The 16,111-nt window shown below is 53.4% G+C and overlaps 1 protein-coding gene across 4 annotated transcripts in view; it reads left to right on the top strand.

The window, feature by feature from the left end:
• Positions 1 to 16,111, top strand: part of MTSS1 (MTSS I-BAR domain containing 1) — a 136,260-nt gene that overhangs the window by 12,553 nt on the left and 107,596 nt on the right. For all 4 annotated transcript variants that reach the window (XM_045860773.1, XM_045860768.1, XM_045860770.1 and 1 more), the window contains exons 2-3: positions 10,575 to 10,636; positions 14,821 to 14,894. In XM_045860773.1, coding sequence (XP_045716729.1) covers positions 10,575 to 10,636; positions 14,821 to 14,894 — 136 coding nt within the window. The remainder of the gene's footprint in view (positions 1 to 10,574; positions 10,637 to 14,820; positions 14,895 to 16,111) is intronic.

Below are 16,111 nucleotides of genomic sequence, written 5' to 3'. Positions count from 1 at the left end.
CCCCTAAACAGGGCCTCCTCCACACCCCCAAATCCCACCCCCGGGGGGCAGCCGGGACGACACCAGGAAGGACGACGACGGTGTGCCACTTCCACACTCACGGCCCTCTCCTGACCTCCACAGTCAGGTCTCCCCGGAAGGATTGATCCTGGGTCAGACGCTTTTATCCTGGGTCCAGTGCTTTCCCTGGCCTTTGGAACCCATTGCCGACGCCTTTCAGGAATTGGGCGTGTCAGCTCACAGCCCGCTGTGTGGGTGCTCACCGCCAGGGATTGTGTCTGAGGGACCACTGGGACTGAGAAGTTGCTGAGGCCACAGCTTCCCAGCCCCCGGGGCATGTGGTGTTTCATGGGGTGCGGGGATCCTCAGCGCTTGCTGTGTGTGCTGCTGGAGAGCAGAGCCCGAGTGGGCCCCGGGGAGTGTGTGTGATGCAGGGCCCTGGGCCCACCCCCTGGAGGTGCTGACTGTGTGGAGCTGGGGTGGGCTCAGGTGTCCGTAGTTCTGGTGGACGTTCCCCAGGTGGGTCTGGTGGGTCGTGCTGGGATTACACTGTGAGTAGGTGGACACTGGGGTGGCTCTTGGGCCGCCCTGAGCAACCAAGAGCCTCCTGCAGCTCCTGGAGTGAGGAGGAGGGGTCTCCCCACTCTCAAATCACACCTGCCTGAATGTGTTTCAGGTGAGCACAAGGACTCCTGTGCCTAAATGTTGCATGACCTTCTCTCTACCTGCTTTTCTTTGCTAATTTTGTTTCTTTTGCAGGAACACTTCCTTCTTTCCTTCTTTGTTTCCTCCCTATTGGCCAGGAAAATTCTCTTTTATCTTGTAATACTGAGGGGAGGCATCCCCCCACTCCCGGAAGCTTGCACCAGCCCCACCTCCCCATACTTCGTATTTGGGTGGGTGTCCTCCGAAGGCTTTGGGATTGGTGGCGTACCTGTCAGTGTTCCTTGTCTCTCTGTGGCCGTTTGTCGCCTGTGCATAGTATGTGCTCATTAAATGTCCGAGTCAGGGCAGCTGGCATTGTAGGTTGACTCATTAAAATAGCCGTTGCCAGCATTTATTGAGTGCTAGTCACCCTTTGAAGCCCTTGGATTATTTCACGTACTCTCACGGTCATCCTTTGAGGTGGGGACTCCCGTGGGCATCGTTTACAGAAGAAGGCAGGGCAGCGCCAGCTGACTCGGGAACTTCAGTCACCCCGTGGGGAGAGCTGACATTGGCCAGGCCGACTCTAGCGCCGGGCGCGTAAGCCCAGGACCCGGCTGGCCCTTTGGACTCTGGAATGTGGTTGCCCTCAGGGTCCTGTGTCCAGGAGAGGAGAAGGACAGTCTGTGGAGAGACGTCAGAAGCGGAGCAGTGGCTACAGAAGGAACACACACACACTCACTGCCCTTTATAGTGACGCCCACCTGGGGGTCATTTCCAGCAGCCGAGTGGGATTTTCGGGGTGTGGAGGAGGCTCTGTCTGGAGGAAGGTGGCGGAGCGCACAGGTGTGCACAGGGCAATAAGGCCGTGCACACCCAGGATCCCCCCCACCCCGGGTCCTGGGTGCTTCTGTACCTGCTCAGGGTGCTGGAGAGATCAGCCCCGAGCAGAACTGATCCCTGAAGGCGGAAGCGGTTGTGGAGATGGGTGGAGGCAACTCAGAGAGGGCGCATCCAGGGAGAAGTGGCTGAGTGTAGGCACGCAGACTAATAGCAACAATGCCCGATGTGTTTATAGGGTGTGCGGGTCACCAGTAATTGGCTTAGGTTCGTCATCCTTGCGGACATTTATAAACAGGAACAAACAAAGGCAGCAGAAGCTTTGGACTCTGCAGAGTGGGACAGGGTTGGAGGATGGGTGCTTTTCATCCTGGAGAGCCCGGGCTGGACACAGACGTCACCTCCTAGCACGGGGGTGAGGGCAGCCAGACCCTGCGTCGGGTGCTCAGTGAGTGAGTCCCCGAGTTTCCCGGTGTGGACAAGCAGTGGGTTTTTGGCGACCCTGGGGAACAGTTTTATTATCAAAAGAAGCCGGCAAACTTAGGGAGCAGTCCACAAAGTGAATGAGGTGTGAGGGCAAACCCTCCCCTGACCTCTGGGGAATTACTTAAGCTCTCTGTGCCTTAGTTTCCCTGGGAGAAAGGGGAGTGTTTAATGCTGCTCTGCCGCCTGCCCTCTCCTGGGTTGCTTCGTACCGTGTCACGTGTATGTAAAGTGAGACGGCGTGCTTAGCGGTGGTCGAGAAATAGCGTGAACTCCTGGGTGGCTCCAGACGACCCTCGGAAACACTGGAGGAAATATCACAGCAATGGAAGTGGGGGTGGGGTGGGGTGGGGTAAGGCAAGGCGGACTCGGAGAAGGGAACAGGACAGGGATTCCATTTTCAGAGAAATGTGGGTCGTGGCGCACACACCCGTCTCTGCGGGGAGGGAAGCGTCCCTCCGCACTGTCCAGCACTGGAGCCGCTGGCCGCATGTGGCCATCGCTGAGTGAGGGACTGAATGCTTGGTTTTATTTTGTTGTACCCAGTTTGGGTTTATGTAAGTCCACGTGGCTAGGGACCCTTCTATTGGAAGGCTGGGCGAGGACAAAGGGGAGGCTCCTGGGTAAGAAACTTACAAAATAAATACTACCTTGAAGATATGGTTGACACAGTCATTCATTTTTTTAAACATTTTAGTTCAAGTGGAGACCTACCCATATGTCAGAAAACAGGCATTCCGGGCCCGGAGACAGCCCAGGAGGAAGAACAAAGCTTGATGTCCTTGTCTTAATTAGGGTGTCATAGTTACAAATGGAGCAGTGTGCGAGGGGTGGATGGATGGAGGGAGCACCTTTTGTGGTTCAGTCCTCTTTTTTATGGGCGTATTTATTGCTGGTGAGCTTGGGCAAGTGGGTGAGGGTGGGCGTGCAAGGAAGCAACCATTGATTATCTCCAAGGCTGTCATCCACTTGATGGACAGGGATAATTAGTGGATTAGGCAAGCGCCAATCAGAGAATAAAAGCCCAGGAATGGCTTTTATGATGGATGGGCTTGCACAGTGCCTTTTATCTGAGGATCTGGGGAGTCCTTCCTCTTGCAGGGTGGGGTGGGGAAGGGTGGTTTGGGGGACAAAGCTGTGACAGGCATTCACGGCCCCGTCCTTCACGCCGCACACCCACTCCCAGAAGCCGCAGGGTCCTGCCTCGCACTTACAGAAGCAGGGCGTCCAGAGGCGCTTCTGTTTGGGTCAGACGCTTCCCCTTGAAGCTTAGCGTTTTCGTTTCCCCAGAGTCTGAGCTCACCAAGGCGTGTGCCCGGAGGAGGAAGGGGAAGGGGAAGGATGCCGTGGGCTGCGTGCCTCACGCTCACCCCGATGAGGCTCCCGCAGACCCACAGAGGGAGGGACCTGGGGGCAGCCGCCGCCGCCACCAATGGAGATGCCCCAGACCGGCTGTCCCATCTCCTGGCAGGTGCAGATGGGTCCCAGGGTCTCCTGAAAACCCGGAGATGTGATCAAATTCCCCGTAACCACAGCGCTAAGGACAGCAACAGTGAACATTGCCAGTGCATTCCTTGGAGACCTTCCTGGGAAGGGCTTTTCTTTGTTTTGTGTTTTCCCCTTCGCTTGCTCGAGGACCGTGACCGTGCCTAGGGTGACACTGCAGCCCCCTGGGGCGTTGCCACTGTGATCAGGGGCTGTGTGTTTAGGGACCCCCACCCCAATACTCTGTGCTGTCTGGGCTTCTGCAGGACCCCAGTGGAGAGCTGGACCCCGCCTGCCCACTGAGCGGCCATAGCCCTGAGGCTGGACTGGGAGGCTGGGGCTCTTCATCTTGCTGCTTGCGTTTCCCAGAATCGGGGCAGCGCTTGGGTCACAAAGTCAGGCAGATCTGGGGTCACACTTCAGCCTAGCCCACTGCCTGTGGCCTCTGTGGCCCTCAGTTTCCTTGGCTGTGGAATAATGGCAGTCCCCTGCCTCGGGCAGTGGCTGTAAGCCTGTAAGGAAAGTGTGCATCAGGCTGTGCTCCTCGGAGTGCGGCCCGGGGGCCGCCGTGCCACTCCAGTTAGACACGCCACATGCAGGCCCCCGCTCAGACCCAGGAATCGGAACCTATGTGTTCTGCAAGAGCCCCAGGTTTGAGAAATGCCGGTGTAAGTACCTGGCACCTAGCCACCGCTTAGAAAATGGTGATGCTTGATGACGGTGGTGACGGTGACGTCTGTCAAGGTGGAAGGAGGAGCTTCAGAGGTTACCTGTCCCGTGGGATGCCCAAGCCTGGAGTTCTTGTCAGCCATCACCACCGGGGAGCTGGCCTTTGTCTGGGAGCCGGGGACAGGACAGAGGACTTGAGCTGGAACCAGATTCTCTCTAGCCTGTCCCCCACTGGTCCCTATTCTATTCTCAGCGGAGCCTACATCTCCTCCTCCTGAGAGTCTTCCCCAGCTCCCGGCCCCTCCGTGTGCCCTGTGGGGCTGCGTGGGTGTCCGGTTCCCTCACTGTCCCCAGAGGCCCCGCTGTCACAGCGGGCTGGGCTGGGAGAGGCAGGCCCTGCATTATTTATGGGGCGCGTTCACCAGCCCTGCCGATGAGTTACACGGAGTATTCTTCTGCTCCGTGCGTGGGATGCCGTCCGGGGCTTCTGTTGGGTCCACACAAAACAGAGCAAAACAAAACAGAACCCCAAGCTCTGCAGAAGGCCACTGGCTCAGCCCCGTGCCCTGCGTAAGGCAAGGGGCCTGCTCAGCCCTCTGGCTGTGGGTGAAGTGGAGGAAGAGGAGGAAGACCCAGGGGTGTGCCCAGAGCTCAACCTTGGGTGGGGGGTGCAGAAGCCGACTCACATGCCAGACTCTTGAGGAGTTGAAAGTTAGATGGGCCTTTTTCCTCGGAAATAAGGAAATGACTTCATACTCTTCCCCACTACCCAAGGGACCGGGTTGCGGTCAGGTGCGGGACCCCTTAGCCAGGTCCTCTTGTCACCTGCCTCGTTTGGGATTTTTGTCACTCGCCATCTGAACGAAGGCCGTATAGTCTTCCTCTGCTGCCCCATTTGTGGCACACTCTGGACTTGGCCTTGAAGGCTGCTCGTGGTCACCTTGTCTGCCCTGCCCATCTCCTGCTTCTCCCAGCACACATGCCCCACTCTGGGGGGTGTCCTGTGGACAGAGCCCACTCGGGTCCTCTCTGCCCCCGTTGCTCAGCCCTCGAGCCCCCAGTTTGGTGGGGGAGACTCAGTCTCATTAGACGGTGAATTGCATGATGCGAGAGAAGCAGGTGCGTCCGAGAACGCTCTGGCAGAGGTGACACCTGAGTTGGGTGGTGACAGCTGAGTAGAAGCTTTCAAGATTGTTGGATCTCCGTGGAGGTCAGGAGAGAGGACAGCCATCCGGGGTGGGGTGTGGGGTTTGGGGTGCATGTGGCCCAATGGCTGCAGGGGCGTGAGTTAGAGCCCGTCTTCCGGGAAGCCCACCTCGCTCTCCTTGTAGGGCGTGGGGACCGTCACGCTGCTTGATTTGGGGAGTCCTCTCCATGCTTGTAAACAAACCCACTTTCTCTTCCCTTTTCGGTAAGGGGGGTGGTGGCTTTTCCTTTCTCTTGGAACCCAGTGTGATCCGAGTTCTATTTTCAACAGCGGCTGAGGGGTCCAGGCCTGCCTGCTTTCCTCTGCAGAGAGATTCGGTGGTCCCGGAGGGAGGAGAGTCTGTTGTTCCCTTTGCCTGTGGCTTTGGCCTTGGCTAAACCTGGGCGCTCGGCGGGAGCCTCATTTTCTTTGACTTGGGTCTGTCTGGAAGGTTATAAATCCCCGAAGTGTTCTCTGGTGAACCTCTCAGCGGGGTCTGTGTTGAGACTTTTTCACAGCTCTGGGACTGCCTTTCTGGAGAGTTCCTCAAATGTGAGCTCAGCCAGAATGTGGCCCCAGGAGAGGACAACCTTCTAGGACTTCTCAGTGGATGGTGGTGGGGGTGGGGGGATGGGGGTGGGGGGTGCAGGTTGAAAGATGAAGGACCATATTGGAATTGCTTTCTATGAGGGCCCTCAGGGCATGCAGTGTCTTGACTGGCAAATTTCTTTGAAAATTTGAGTCCAATTTCCTTTACTGAGTCCAGAAAAAACCCTGGTTTTCTCTGTGACCTTTTTTTTTTTTTCTCCAAGTCCCTTCTCCCTCCTTTCTCTCTTCCTCCAAGCTTGTGGATTTTTGTAGTAAGACTGATTTCAGGTGGGTAGAAACTTTGAAAGAAACTTAAAAAAAAAAACAACTCTGGAGCAACCCAAATCACCTTGCCTTCACATTTTAATAACATTTACGCACTTAATTTTTTTTTCCTTAAACAAGGAGGTTTTTGTCTTCTGTTCTTAGAAGTTCATTTTTTTTTTAGAACCCATTAAATTATAGATCGCTTAAAAGAGGTAGGCCTGACACTTTGAAAGACTGTCAAACATCATTAGGGCAGGAGAGAGCTGCTTTTGGCAGGCTTCTGCGGGCTGAGTGGGTGTCCGTGGGCGGAGGGCTGCGTGCTGCCCCCCTTCGCTGGAGAGGGGACCCTCCTCTGCTTGCTAATTTGGTAAAGACTGAAGCGAGGCTCCGAGGGGGGGGGGTGCAGGAGAGTAGCTTTTGGAGCGGTTCTCGCAGTTGTTTTCCGGCACATTCATCTCGGGTTGGCGTGCCCTACCCACCGTCTGCCTAGGATGAGTGGCAGAGGCGGTGTCTGACTCCGTGCGCCCTGCCACCTCGGTCTGCGGCAGCTGACGCCGTGGCTCACCTGCAGTGGGGGGTGCACAGCACCCCTGTGCCCCGTTGGCTCTGTCCTTGGGAGCGAGGATGAGGGATGCCAGCCTGGATGGGCAGGCCGACTCAGAGGGTTTGTAGCTCCTCTCCCGACAGCCTGAGACACGCTCGGACCAGTCCTCTCCAACGGGCACTGAGCCCTCACTGAGCACTTCTCTATCTGACCTCACTTGTTCCTCACGCCAGCCCTGCAGAGTCGTGACTGGTCCCGTGCGGAGGTCGAGCCACCTGCCCGATGTCACATGGCAAACAGGAGAGTGAAGGTTCAATCGAGGAGACAGCTTTGGAGTGTGTGTGTGTGTGTGTGTGTGTGTGTTTAAATCCTCACCCCAAGGTATATTTGATTTTTTAGAGAGAAAGAAAGAGAGAGAGAGAGAGAGAGAGAGAGAGAGGGAGAGAGATGACAGATGAGAGAGAAACATTGATCAGTTGCCTCTCGCTTGTGCCCCAATGGGGATCGAACTTGCAACCTAGGCATGTGCCCTGACCAGGCATTGAACCCGCAACCTTTTGGTGTGTGGGATGACTTTCCAACCAACCGAACCACCCAGCTGGGGCCTGATTTTGTGTTCTTTATTCTTTTGTCCATTCTTTCAGTGTCCAGTGATACTAGTGTTCAATAATGGTGGTGGAATACCCTACTAATAAATACTTGGTATTAGTATTTATCATGATAAGGAACAGGCCCTGAGAGGTAAGGTGACCTCACGCAGTCATTTACTGGTAGGACCCTGGCTGGAATTCAGGGCTCAGTGCTGCCTGCACAGGCCTCTGGACATTCTGTCATGTTCTCAGTGACTGTGCCAGTCCTTTTTCTTAAGAAATACCATGGATCATCTGAGTGACCTTCTTCAGGGACTTCCTGGGTGGGAGCGGTCAGTGCTGGGAGAGGAGGGGTAGTTCTCCTGTCCTTTGTGTAGATGTGAGGTAATGGTGTCTTTGCTAGAAGCGGGTGCTCCCTGGGTGTGAACACGGGCTTTTCAAAAAGCTTCTCACACTGTCTTGTGGGTCAGAAGGACAAGGAAAGGTGAGGCAAGGCTGTCGTTGGTTGGTTGAGCTCTTGTGCTCCTAAGGATGCTCACCGATGCCGGTCTAGACAGAGATGCCTCCTGGCCAGCCCGCAGACTCGGATCTCTCAGCCCTGAACTCTTCCATTATTTGCACGTAGATGCAGCAGGGGTGTGCACACCTGGACTTGACAGGAATGTGGTACGTTTTTAGGTGTCAGAATCAGAATTCCCCTAGAGGGTCTCGATGGACTGGAATGGTGGCAGCCTGAGCTCTCGCAAGGTTTCATTCAACATGAATTAAAACAAAGTTACTCTCTTGGATCAAAGAACTGCCCCCAGGACACTCAAGACGGAGGTTCTGACTTCCCAGGATGGTGACGAGATCTGTGCATGGGTGTGGGTGTCAGTAGCTTGGGTGTGGCTGCCTGAAGGGCCCCCGCCAGGAGCCAGTCCGACGGGGTCGCTCGCCGACCTGGTGCAGCCTGGCATCCCCCGGGAGCAAACTGCGGCCGGAGGAGGAAGTCCAGAGGCCTGCAGCGGCAGCCAGGCAGGTCTCGGGCGTCTCCGTGGGGCCCATGGCTGTGACCCAGCAGCTCGTGTGCTAGGGAACTTAGGGTTCGGACGGGCCGTGAATTCATGCTGCTCTGTTGCCAGGGCCTGCCACTGATTTGATCTTAAATTTTGTTCCTGTAACGACGTTTAGTGTTTTTGTTAAAATGATACCTGACCTTATTAAAAAGAAAAAACAAGCTATGGCAGAGAGGAAGGTACAAAGAAGAAAGCAGCGCATTGGTCCAAATCTCAACTCCCAGAAATAATCCATTTTAATACTTGGTTGACAATTTCCCAGATGTCTCTCTGCACATTTTCAGACAGACTTGATAGCTAGAAAAATGTATCTACATAGGCACTTTTATAACAGGGTGTTCACGCTCTGCATGACAGTTTCAAAATAAAAATATATTCAGTTTTACTTTCATTTATCGGAAGAATTGAAACTGAAGTGAAGTAACACCAAAGAAATTGCCAGACTTTCAACAACTGTTGCGGCACCCAAAGAAATGAGTTGTTTCTCAGATATTCCTGTAAAGCAGTGGCTTTTAACCAGGAATGACTTTGCTCCCAAGGGGACATCTGGCAATGTCTGAAGACATTTTTGGTTGTCACGACCGGTGGCACCCGTGAATGTGACTGGCATTTAGTGAACACAGGTCATGGGTGCTGCTAAACACCCCACAATGCACAGGGCGGCCCCGACAGAAAAGAATATTCTGGTCCAAAATGTCAGCAGTGGCAAGGGTGAGAAACTGCTGTAGGGGTAAGAGAAGATTACCAAAACCATTAGGAAGGTGAAATTATTACTGTGTTTTTAAGACTCTAAGACGCACGTAGGTTTTAGAGGAAGAAAATAGGAAAAAAACTTTTGAAGCAAAAAATGTGGTAAATATTTAATAACCTGTGACCCTGCTCCACCGCCGCCCCCCACAAAGTGAACCAGGTAAGCTACATTCGGACTATAAGACGCACACCCCTTTCCTCCCAAATTTGGGGGGAATGTGTCTTGTAGTCTGAAAAATACGGTACATCTGAGCTCAGTTGCAGTTTCAGACTATTTTGATTGGGCTTCTGAAAGATGAGATGATCGACTTCGTGATGTAGTTCCTCCCTCCTGTCCTCAGCAACAGAAGTCAAGAGGGGGCCCGTGTTGTTTTGCCATGTCAAGGTTCGTAGCGTTCACCTTCTGTCCTGGGACCACAGCCCCCCAGGTGGCTAGTCTTCGTGCTATATTTAAATGACTCAGTGACAAACATAACTTCCGTAACCATGGTTTCCGCTTCTCTGGGTTGGGTTTGCATCGCCTCTTGGTTGTGGGCTCCTTGGTCTTCCTGTGAGTGGAATGAGTGTGTGCAGGGAGGCGTCTGGCCTGCTCCGGTCTGGCCCTGGCGGAATTGCATCTGCAGGCTTGCGCCCGTGTCTGAGCACCATGCTTAGAGGAAGAGCAGGGGGACACGATGGGTGTTCCCAGGACTCTGTGGGGGTGGGAAGCTGGGTTCCAGGTAGAAATGGAATTGAACTTGGGGGCTGCCAAAAGAAGGAAAGCTGCGGGTGAATGTGCTGGTTACCCTCAGTTCTTTGAAAAGACGTCCATGTGGAAGCAGAGTTCACGTCTGAGCTCTGAAGTTGCGCAGAGGGTTAGAACTAAGACCGCACGGAGGTGAGGAGGACAGGGCGCTGCCATGGGAGGGTGCTGAGTTCACTGTCAGCTGATCAGTGCTGGGGAGCCCATCTCCTCCCACGGTGTAGGTAGATGCTGGGTTCCAGCCGTCAGTGGGGCAGCTCCATTTAGGTAACTTCCCCACCTTGAGACTCTGAGAGTCCAATAATGCTTCCCAGTAGCCACCTGGGCAGGAGCCCCAGTCCCTCCGAGTCCTTCTTCCCTGCCCTTCGGGATTAGAGGGAGAATGGCCAGGGCCACGATCGGGTGGCTCAAGGTTTGTCCCGCACATCGAATGTGGGTCCTCCACCGATTGGCTTGAAAAGTGACGTATCAGCGTGCATGTTCGATTCTGCCCCCTTGTTCCCGGTGGTGTCTGTGGTGCCTGCCAAGTTACAGGGACGGAGCCCCCTCCGCACCCATTCCTGAGCCAGCGCATTTTCAGGTAACCAGGCAACCGACCGCAGACCGCAAAGGGAGCGAGCATGCGGACTGTTCCCTGTGCCATTGGAACTGGGTGTTGTGTTATGGTCTTAATCGGGTGTCTCTCACTGTGCAGTGCGACCTGCTGATTGACGGCTTTGTTCTGTTGTAGGGGAGCTATCCGGTTTGGGAAGACTTCATAAACAAAGCGGGAAAACTGCAGTCCCAGCTTCGGTAAGTAGGAGTCTGCCGTACCTGGGGAAATGGCAACAGCCTCAGACAAAGGATGGGGTGGGACGGCCCCGAGACAGCGCAGAGCGGGGTTAACTGTGGAAGTGTTACAGACATAGAAGCGTCTAGTCAGTTCCAATTCGAGCATCGTCACTTGGTAGGTTCCAATTTGAGCATCGTCACTTGGTAGCCGTATGTCCTGGCTTCTGAGTCCCGTGTATAAAATTAAACTCATCCGCTCTGCCTCCTTCCACGTGAATTTTGAGAGTGGAATGGGGTATTATATGTAAAGTGGTACGGGCAGCATTTACAGAGCACTCACTGTGTACCAGGCAGGCGTATGTTAACTTGAGGAAATCTTCCGACCCCAAGAGCTGAGTACAGTTTCTACCCCCATTTCACTGATGAGGAAACTGAGGCACAGATAAGCTAAATAACTGACCCAAAGTTGCACAGCTAGTAAATAACAGGGATTTGAATTTAGGGAGTTTGGCTCCAGAGTCCACCCTTACAGTGAGTGTAACCCCGAGTGCTGACCACTGTGGAATCTCATTTAGATGAAGTGTCCAGGAAAAGCAGGTCTGCAGAGGCAGGTGTAGATTGGTGGTTGCCTGGGGCTGGGGTGGACGGGAGGTTGGTGGCGAATGGGCGCGAGTGGTCTTTTTGGGTGATGGAAATGTTCTAAAATCAGCTGTGGTGGTGGTTGCGTAACTCTGAATTTACTAAAAAACTGTTGACTTATACACCTGAAAAGGATGCATTTTTATGGCATACAAATGGTACCTCTGTAAAGCTGCTTAGAAAAACATGACCTAATGCTATCTGCCCCCAAGGGGCTGTTATTGTCTTGTGCTTTTTCTTTCTTTTTTTTTTAAGATTTTATTTATTTATTTTTAGAGAGGGAAGGGAGGGAGAAAAAGAGAGAGAGAGAGAAACATCAGTGTGCAGTTGCTGGGGGTCATGGCCTGCAACCCAGGCATGTACCCTGACTGGGAATCGAACCTGCGACAGTTTGTTTTGCAGCCCAAGCTCAATCCACTGAGCTATGCCAGCCAGGGCTCTGTCTTGTGCTTTTCCATACATTACTTGATAAGGAATAGAAAATATATCTACCTCTTCTTGTTAAAACTGCATACTCGTGAATCAGTGGGAAGAAGGGCACTTTTGCACTGGGTGGGTGTCCCATGAGGGGTGGGACAGTTACAGAAGCAGTCAGTTGCATGTCCCTCGTTCAGGGCATAGGGACAATGATGTAGGTTGGTTTGGATGTCTGAGGGTGATTTTCTGGAGAACAAAGCAGGTGAGTATTTTGTAGGGTCCAGGGCTCTGCAGATGACAGAGAGAGGATGGAAGGATGCCCGGATGCTCTCGGGCCTTTGCCGGTGGACACCAGGGGTGACGGCTCCGAGTTGTGGCCGTCGGACTGGACGTGGCATGACTCCTCCCCTGGAGACGAGGGGAGCAGGACACAGGGGCGGTGGGCCCTTTCCCTTCCAGTCCCACCCTTCCTGCAGCCTGGGGTTTCCATCTGTGCCCCCGGGGTTTCCAGAGCTGGGCACGGGCCTCCCTTCCAGTGGATGAGGCTCTGGAGTATGGCTCCTTCTCCACGGGTCAAGTCCTTTACCATTTCTTTGCTTAAGAACTTGGGATCACTTTACACTAGATTGGATGCAAACTCCTGCACTCGAAATGTGAGGCCCTTCACCTTGTTTACTGGTTACATGTGCACCCCTGCCTCTGCCACTGTTGTCATTTATTTCAAACAGGTCAGCGCCCATCCCGTTAGGTGTCTTCCAGTAGTAAAACAATAAAACATTTAAGTTTACCTGCTGCCCCCACCCCACACCACATACTTTTCCTTATCTGGCTTCATTTAATTGTCTGGCAAGCTTTCATGTTGACCAAGGAAGAGATTCCCTCTCCTTTTTGCCAATGAAGAAGCCAAAGCTTAAAGGTACTGAACTGATTGCACGTAGCAATACAAAGTGAGACTCAGAGCAGTGTTGTCTTAGCCCCACTGGTCCAAAGTATGATACATTTAATGTTTTTTAATGGCACTGAGCTCCTTCCTGAGCACAGAGAGCAGAAATGCTTATTCTGCCAACCTACTGGCACCCGGCCGAGGGCACTTGGGGGGCCTCACACCCGGAGTGTGGTCTTCTGCACTCGAGAAAGGAGGAGGACAAGGCCGTACAAGAGGCAAGAGAGTCCGGGCGTGTTGCAGCTGAATCACTCCTTCCTGCTGCCCGCGGTGGCCTGTTTGTTCCTTCCTGTTGGAGAGGCCTAAGATGTCTTGTGACAACAGCAGACAGTGGAACGTGACTCATTGGAAGGCCGTGGTTAAAAGCTCTTAATTCGTCGTCACACTGGACCACCGTCCTCCTTTTCAGCGGGGCCCAGGTGACGTGTGACGCGAGAGGTGCCCCCACAGCGGGCTCGGTAAATGTGGATGGTCGGCGTCGACTGGAACGGGAACAGGTCCAGCCGTCATGGCAGACAGTGACTGTGCATCAGAGTGAGCTCTGCTGGGGCGCGAGGACGCTCGGTGAAGCCGGCCTTCCGGGGTGTGCCCTTGATGCCGCGTCTTTTCAAACTGTGCTTTGCAGTTTTTTTACTTTGGTTTTGTTTTTTTCTTTTTAAGTCATTTAAAAAAATAATTTGAGCAGGATGCTTTCTCGCTCTCCTGGAAAATATTCAGGGCTCCTTTTGAAGTTCGGCTCTAAAGGACTTCCCAGGGGCCACACCCAGCACCTCCTTCCAGGAAGCTTCCCTTTCACAGCCGCTGTGGCTTACATTGAAAGGCCATTTCTTTCCTTTTCCTCTGTTTTGAACTCTTTTCCTTGATAATCCTTATTCTCATCTTCTCCCTTCAGCAACTTTGCATTCTTAAGAATGCTCAGGAAAGACCAGATGGATTCATGTGTGGAATCCTTGGAAAGTAGCATCAGGCTACAAACTCCCTTGTAAAGCGCCTGTCCTGGGGCTGTCTTGCAAGTCCGGGACATCCACCGCCCTGCCAGGAGCTGGAGCGGTGCCGCGCTTCACGGCAGGACGCCTCGGATCGCGGTTCCAGGAGCCAGTCCGCCACGGAGTGCTCCGGGCATCTCGTGGTGCTCACGAGCTTGGGAAGAACTCAGAATTATTCCTAGGCCAGCAAACAAGCATCTTCCTGTTCTCATCTTTTAGGAATTCAGAAGAGGCAGTTGAGGTCGCATTCTGAGGGCGCAAAAACAGCATCTCGGTTTCATCGTGATTAGGATTTAGGGGGAAAGTCACATAGCTCAGAGCTTGACTTGTGGGGCGAGCACGGAACCGTGGGTCATGCGGGGCTCATGGGTCCCGGCTCTGGCACCACAATCGGGCGATTTTGAAAGTCACCTTGCAGTTGTGGTCTCAGCGTTCCCATCTCTACAGTGAGTTATCGAAACTAGATGGTCTCTCGCTAAGATTCCTTCTCCAAATCCGTGTACAGATTGTTTTCCTCCTCTGAAATTAATTTTCCTGGTACCATTTAAACTTCTTAATGTTTCTCTTTTTGGTAGAAACACCTGTGTTCACCTCCTTCGTGACGCTTTACCTGGTAATACTGTATCTTGCCGTGTGTAATGTGCTCTTGCTGCCCCAATTTTTTTTTAAGATTTTATTTATTTATTTTTAGAGAGGGGAGGGAGGGAGAGAGAGAGAGACAGAGAGAGAGAGAGAAACATCAATGTGCGGTTGCTGGGGGTTATGGCCTGCAACCCAGGAATGTACCCTGGCTGGAAATCGAACCTGGGACACTGCTGCCCAAATTTTTGAGGGAAAAATAAGGATGAGCATTATACATGGGCCTGATGATCACATACCGTGGGTATAATAATGCCGTGTATAATGCACACAAAAATGCGGGTGTGCCTTATACACGGCAAAGCAGGGGTGACTGTATGCGACCAGGTGTAATGAGATTGCCTGCGTTTGCTGACCGGACCCGAGGGAACCGCACCTTGTTGGGGCAGAGTCCTCACAACGTGAGGAGGAGAAGTAGTTCCTGGGAAACCAGCGGGTCCCCCAAGCGAATGCCTGTCCTCGTCCCCTTGGGTGGAAGAGAACGTTCGGCCCTCGGCAGAGCTGCGAGCCCCTGGGCTGTGCCGGACGGGCTGGCGAGTGTGAGACATTCCTCATGCCTTTGTCGTCTGTTTGTGTTTCAGGACAACGGTAGTGGCGGCGGCTGCCTTCCTGGACGCCTTTCAGAAAGTGGCCGACATGGCGACCAACACACGTGGTAAGCAGATGGCAGGGCGGCCTCCAGCCTGGACCGGATTGGGCGTGCGGGCCCTTTCCCTAGGGGGCGGCTTCGTGAGACGAGAGAGCCTAACTTATCAGGGCTCAGCTGGCTCGTGTTCCAGGGTTTTTTTTTTTTAACTCTTGGGGGTTCCACGTGAGGGAAGCTGCAGAGTTCTCCAGATGATAAAGCCCAAGAGAAGAAGGATGAAGAACCAAGGAGAGGAGCCACCCCTGAGGCATGAGGTGGCTTAATGTGTGTTCGGGTCACTTTCCATGACCTGCTGCTTGCAGAGCCGTGAGCTGTGCATTTGGTGGTGATTTGTTTCTCCCTTTTCACGAGGGCTGTGCTAGGAGGGTTTTCCTGGCTCCCTTGTGGGCTGGGAAGCAGTGGGAATGTTTGGACAGGCCATTTTTCTGGGTCCTGTAAAATGAGGAACCCTCGTATACGCAGTGTCCTACCGTGCTGGGTTTCTGTTTCCCACATGTCCCTGCAAAGCCCCTCAGGTGCAGATGAGTGACTTTCTCATGTCTGAACACCCGCCTCCCGTCAAAACATTGTGCCTAGAACATAGTAAATGCTTAGGAGTATGGATGTTAAATCAATGCAAAAAGACATCTTTTGAAATATTTTAATAGTTTCAGTGGCCACTGAATCCCACACGAGACGAAGAATGACGACCAGGAAACAGCCCAGTGTCCACCACCGTTGTTAGAAATGCAGCATCAGTCATACGTGTAGAAACCCCCGTTCCCAGGGGTGCGCTCTCCCTTTCGCTCCCAGGCAGAGCGTCTCTCCTGCCCCTGGGGCAGCCGTAGCTTTCAGGGTCTGCCTGTGCATTGGTAGCTCCATGCTCGTTTTTGTCATTGCCATGGGGACAATTGAAAAACGTGGGTGTTGGGGGTTGCTCCCAGTCCTGGGAGAGTTGGGCTTCTCAGATGCACGTGGTGGGCACCTCCGGGGACGGGGCTCTCACTGAGCACCCATTTATACCATAGGGGCTCAGTTAAATGTTCAAGCGACGCTGCAGCCAGCACACTTCTCATTCATTCAGCAGACTTGAAAACTGCTGACACATCAGGCACCAGCATGGGCCCACGGAAATCCACACATGGAAATCCACTCTCTTGGTCCTGGAGGAGCTTGCCCTTGAACGGGGGAAATGCGGATGTGCAAATCAAGACTCTCTGTGTAGAAATTACGTGTTTGCTCTGATG

This window comes from Phyllostomus hastatus, unplaced genomic scaffold, assembly GCF_019186645.2.
Source record: "Phyllostomus hastatus isolate PE091 unplaced genomic scaffold, TTU_PhHast_1.1 phas_scaffold_21, whole genome shotgun sequence".
In the NCBI taxonomy this organism is placed as follows: Eukaryota; Metazoa; Chordata; class Mammalia; order Chiroptera; family Phyllostomidae; genus Phyllostomus; species Phyllostomus hastatus.
The sequence above is the reverse complement of the archived record's forward strand: the minus strand, read 5'-3'. Positions and strand labels throughout refer to the sequence as shown.